The sequence below is a fragment of the Gymnoscopelus microlampas genome (assembly GCF_963454915.1).
Source record: "Gymnoscopelus microlampas genome assembly, chromosome: 14".
Lineage (NCBI taxonomy): Eukaryota > Metazoa > Chordata > Actinopteri > Myctophiformes > Myctophidae > Gymnoscopelus > Gymnoscopelus microlampas.
This window is the reverse complement of record NC_139951.1, coordinates 14,759,924-14,764,923: the sequence shown is the minus strand read 5'-3', so window position 1 is coordinate 14,764,923 and position 5,000 is coordinate 14,759,924. Positions and strand designations below refer to the sequence as shown.

Below are 5,000 nucleotides of genomic sequence, written 5' to 3'. Positions count from 1 at the left end.
ACTACACTTTATGTTCCAGTGAATGCTATGGGCTCCGCTCAAAGAAGCCTAGTGTAGTCACGAGACCAAAAAAAAAAAGACATGTTGTAATGGAGATGGAACTCATTTCGTTCCGTTACGGAGATCTAATTGCTCTATTTGTAAAAGGAAGGAGGAGATTAAGAAATTAGGTCTGGATCAATGTACCCTAGGCAGCTCAGATGAACAGAGCATAACTTCGACTCGAATCCATGTATCTCTCCCGTGCGCTCATCTGAGCCATCTGAGCAGCCATCTGCTGGGTGGAGCAGTGTGAAGCAATCTCCCCTCCCCCATCATGCAGGGACCAGAAAATATTCCCTTTCCTTTTTCCTTGGGTTAAGATTTGTATCTTAACCCATTAAAACCGGGAAAGCATGTGTTATTTTAGATTTTAGCGTTGGCCGTTCGAAAATAGCAGATCTACAAGCTCGCAGTGCGGCAAGAAGTGACTGCTATTTTTGATTTTTAAAAATCTTCAAAGTGTGAGAACTACTGATTTAGAAGGCATTTGTAAAATCGGCCTCATGGTCTTAATGGGTTAAAGTGAGCCGTAACGGCTATCAGGAATAGGAAATAGATAGAAGTATGTATGATGATCAGTACAGTTCCACTTTACTGCATTTTCATTTTATCCACTAAAAGGTGACAAGTACATGTGCAAAATGAACCCTGAATATGCAGCATCTAATTTCACACAGCATGTGATAGGCAGGGCCGGATTACCCATAGGCCGTTAAGGCCGTATATATATATTTTTTAATAAGAATTAAATAACATAGCCTTAACATAAGCCTAACCCTAAAACCGAAATAAAGTAACCAAAAAACAAAAAGAAACTAACAAAATCCGCCAATTTTTCGCGCGAGTGCACGATTTCGTCGCCCCCGCGCTTCGCACGCGGGCGCACGGGGGGCACTTCAATTTGAGGTCGCCCTGGGGCACCACATAGTGCTAATCCGGACCTGGTGATAGGTACAACAAGGATATGGTTAGGATGTATCAAGATACAGTACATGCAGAAATGTGTGATTCTCAACCTTTTTCATTTGAAGGACCCCCCCAGTTTGATGAGCATAAGGCCATGGACCCCCAAATAGATACAAAAATATATATCTCTTGGACCCCAATCTACACTGAAAAATCCTAAGTGTCAATTTAACTCAAAGAGTATATACTCCATCTGTACGCCTGGTGGACCCAACTTTAAGAAACGGTTGATTAAAAAACCCTTTCCTGGTAAGACCCCCCCCCCCCCCCCCCCCCCCCACACACACACACACACACACACACACACACACACACACACACACACACACACACACACACACACACACACACACACACACGGTGGTAGCCGAGTGGGAAGGGGAGGCTCTCAGGAGGGAGGACGCCGGTTCGACCCTCAACTCGCCCCAGCATACGTGTATAGGAGACAAGTGTCCCTGAGCAAGACACTTCACCCCTAACAGCTCCCCTCCCCCCATGGACTCCTCTGAGTAGCCACCCGGGAGCTGTAAATACTCCCCTTTTCAACCACACCTTTCCACAAGGACCTGCAATGACATGGAGTCCACAATGGGGACTGACAAACAAATCATTTGCTTTTAGCACTACAGACTACGGTACAACACTGTGCCCTTGGCTGGGGGGGTGGAAAAACATACTCAAATGTTTTACTTGAGTAAAAGTATCAATGCTACAATGTAGAAATGCTCTGTTACAAGTAAAAGGCCTGTGTTCAAAACGTTAATTAAGTAAAAGTACAAAAGTATTGGCATGAAAATATACTTAAAGTACCAAAAGTAAAAAATATTTGAAAATAGCCACGGTATAAAATAGGGCAGAAGTGGTTAAGTGGTTAATGTGTGTGGGTGGGGGTGAGGGGTGTGGGCGAGGGACAACAACAGGCCTTTCCTCCCTCGTCCTCTCCCTATAAGAAACACTACACACACACATCAACTCTGAAAGTTGAATCAAATCTGAGTTGAATTAACACTCCGGTTTTCGTACTGTGCACCATGAAGAGTCAAATTGACTTGTAAGAGTCAGTTTTTTTTAACACTCTCAGAGGAACAAAATATGAACGCTTTACTGTGCACCACAAAGCCTGAGAGGCTAGTACTTAGCAGCATGACAAATTCTGTGAGAGCACAAGGAGAGTGGAGGGAGACAACGACACAGAGGGAGAGAGAGAGAGAGAGAGAGAGAGCAAGGAAGAGTGGCGAGAGAGTGAGAGAAACGCTCTGTGGAGCTGAGAGAGAGAGAAAGAAGAATGCACACAGAGCAGTGAAACGAACAGAGACATGCAGGGCAGGAGAGAGAGAGAGAGAGAGAGAGAGAGAGAGAGAGAGAGAGAGAGAGAGAGAGAGAGAGAAGAGAGAGAGAGAGAGAGAGAGAGAGAGAGAGAGAGAGAGAGAGAGAGAGAGAGAGAGAGAGAGAGAGAGAGAGAGAGAGAGAGAGAGAGAGAGAGAGAGAGAGAGAGAGAGAGAGAGAGAGAGAGAGAGAGAGAGAGAGAGAGAGAGAGAGAGAGAGACTGAAATAAGAAAGCTTTAGGCTGCAGGCAATCTATATGACCACTGGGAGGGGGGTGGGGGGGTGTACTGAAATCCAGTGGTCTAACATTAATCTCGCTCTTCCAGGGGGTCTTGGCAGTGGGGAGCGACGTGGCTGCCATAGCTTTGCAACTGTTTGTCTGAGTTATGACCGGACCCCCCCCCCCCGCCCCCCCAGGCCCAAGCACAAGATAGCTACATCTCCCCCTGCTGATTTGCTCATAAATCCACCCGGTGTCACCTAAAGACCATGGGGCCCGGTGTTGTGCCGGCCGGCTTAGTAGAACATGGATGAGAGGGAGCCACAGTCGGCTTGTTTTATGTCATGTTTAAGTTGACAGACAGAAACAACAAATCGTATGCTGCCGCTGTTATTGTGGCAATTAACGCCCTATGTGACCACAGTGTCTGTGCTGTTTGCATGCTTATTAAAGCCTCAATGGAGGCTGTGTTATGAAACAATCGATGTTGAGAAAATGTGCTTAGGCCAGCATGAGCAGAGAGGTCCCCTCCTTAACCAAGCTATTCTGCTGAAAAAAATGCTTACAGTCCAGAAATTACTGTAAGCATTAGCCCTTTACTGTTGACAATTACCCTCTCGCATCCCTGGAGTTCATCATGGCGTGAACCTTTGTCCCTGGTTGACACATGCGAGGGTGTGCATTTATATCAATGCAGGGCAAGCGTGCGCACACACGCGCACACACATGCACACGTACTGTACACACACACACACACACACACACACACACACACACACACACACACACACACACACACGCACACGCACACGCACACGCACACACACACATGCACACGTACTGTACACACACACACACACACACACACACACACACACACACACACACGCACACACACACACACACACACACACACACACACACACACACCATGTGTAGGCTAATCTCTGTCCTCTCTGAGCCCATGCAGAGTAGTTTACAAGCATTACAAAGGCTTATTGTAGGGTTAGGACTTGTTATGTAAGGTAAGTGACCCTAGACTGTTCCCTGCTGCCTCCCACATGGACTATTACTCTCAGGACTAGACAGGTAGCCTATAGAGACTAAAGATAGTCTTACTTGCAAGACCATGATTTCCCTACACATCACATTTCATAGGCTGCCCTATAGCAAAAAATAAAATGTTTACTAGTTTATAATAAAAAAGGTAAACTGGGGCTTGAAAACAAGCTAACGCGTGGTGAATCTATTTTCGTAAAAAGGGTTTTAACTTTGCCATGCTTGATTGATTGAATACTTTATTAACAGTTTGCCAAAAAAAAAAGTACAGTTTTATACAAAAGGATGCTAAAAGGATTAAACCCAAGGAAGCACTACGGCTTGTTCTTTCCACTGGGGTCCATGTGTATTCAATTCATGGCAGCATTCAATGACAGGCAAATATACAATGCCATGCAATCTTCAACATCATATAAACGACAGTGGAGAGGGGGGGGGGGGGCATTTCTGGTGATAAGGCTTGGACTTTTTACACAGTCAGGTCCAGACATCAGGGTCTGGACCTGGACGCTATAGTTCCAACATGATGTATTATCATTCCCAACAGTTTGTATTTGATATTAAAACACATCAAAACACAGCAGCATGCTTAGCTCTTACCTTGGATTCGGGTTGGCTGGGAACAGTAGCCTGGTGATGGGACCGCTGCAGGTCCCGATGCTGTGGCTCGTTCTCCTCGCTGATCTCCGTCATGGCGAAAGGGGCTAAACACTAAAACACTGCTCCTGCACATTCATCGTCCATGGTCGCGTATTTAGGCAAAGTTTCGAGTCGTCAATACTTAAGATTCGATCAAAGAGGCATCCATCCAGTGTGTGTAGATTTCTGCTCCTTTCGACTCACTTGGAGGATTGGAACATAATGTATCCGATTGTCTCGTGAAACAATTAAACATTTAACAGGGGTACGGCTACGCTTTAGTGGCTGACAGAGAGTAGCCTATTAGATCAATACCCGGTAACTCGTCGCTGTCCACCAGCGATCGGTCCTGAAACTGATTCAGTACCACGGACAGCGCATTGACTGTAGCCTATATTTGATAAATATACCCGGTAACTCAACGCGATCAGCACGTGTGTACATTCATCATGTGTGTGTGTGTGTGTGTGTGTGTGTGTGTGTGTGTGTGTGTGTGTGTGTGTGTGTGTGTGTGTGTATCTATCCATCCACCACTCTTCTCCCTCTCGTCTCGGATGCTTACGTTCGCTAAACTGCCTGCCAAGCCGGCGCTCCGCGACCGACACGCGTTTTTTTTTTTTTTTTTACTCAAACTTTGGGTTGAGTCTGGAACGGCGCTCTGTCTGGAGCCCATTGGACCAGACGCTCTACGATGCGTCCACACGTCACGGACCGGCTGAAAAGAAGCATGACGCCCGCAGCTAGAGCA

The 5,000-nt window shown here is 46.2% G+C and overlaps 1 protein-coding gene across 1 annotated transcript in view; it reads right to left on the bottom strand.

Moving 5' to 3' along the window:
• LOC311060727 (SH3 and cysteine-rich domain-containing protein 2-like) overlaps window positions 1-4,306 on the bottom strand; it is a gene marked incomplete at both ends in the record, with an annotated part of 66,500 nt that extends 62,194 nt beyond the window's left edge. Inside the window, one exon of the mRNA XM_084079030.1 lies at window positions 4,214-4,306. Within this exon, the coding sequence (XP_083935156.1) occupies window positions 4,214-4,306 (93 nt within the window). The remainder of the gene's footprint in view (window positions 1-4,213) is intronic.
• Between the last annotated feature and the right edge of the window lie 694 nt (window positions 4,307-5,000).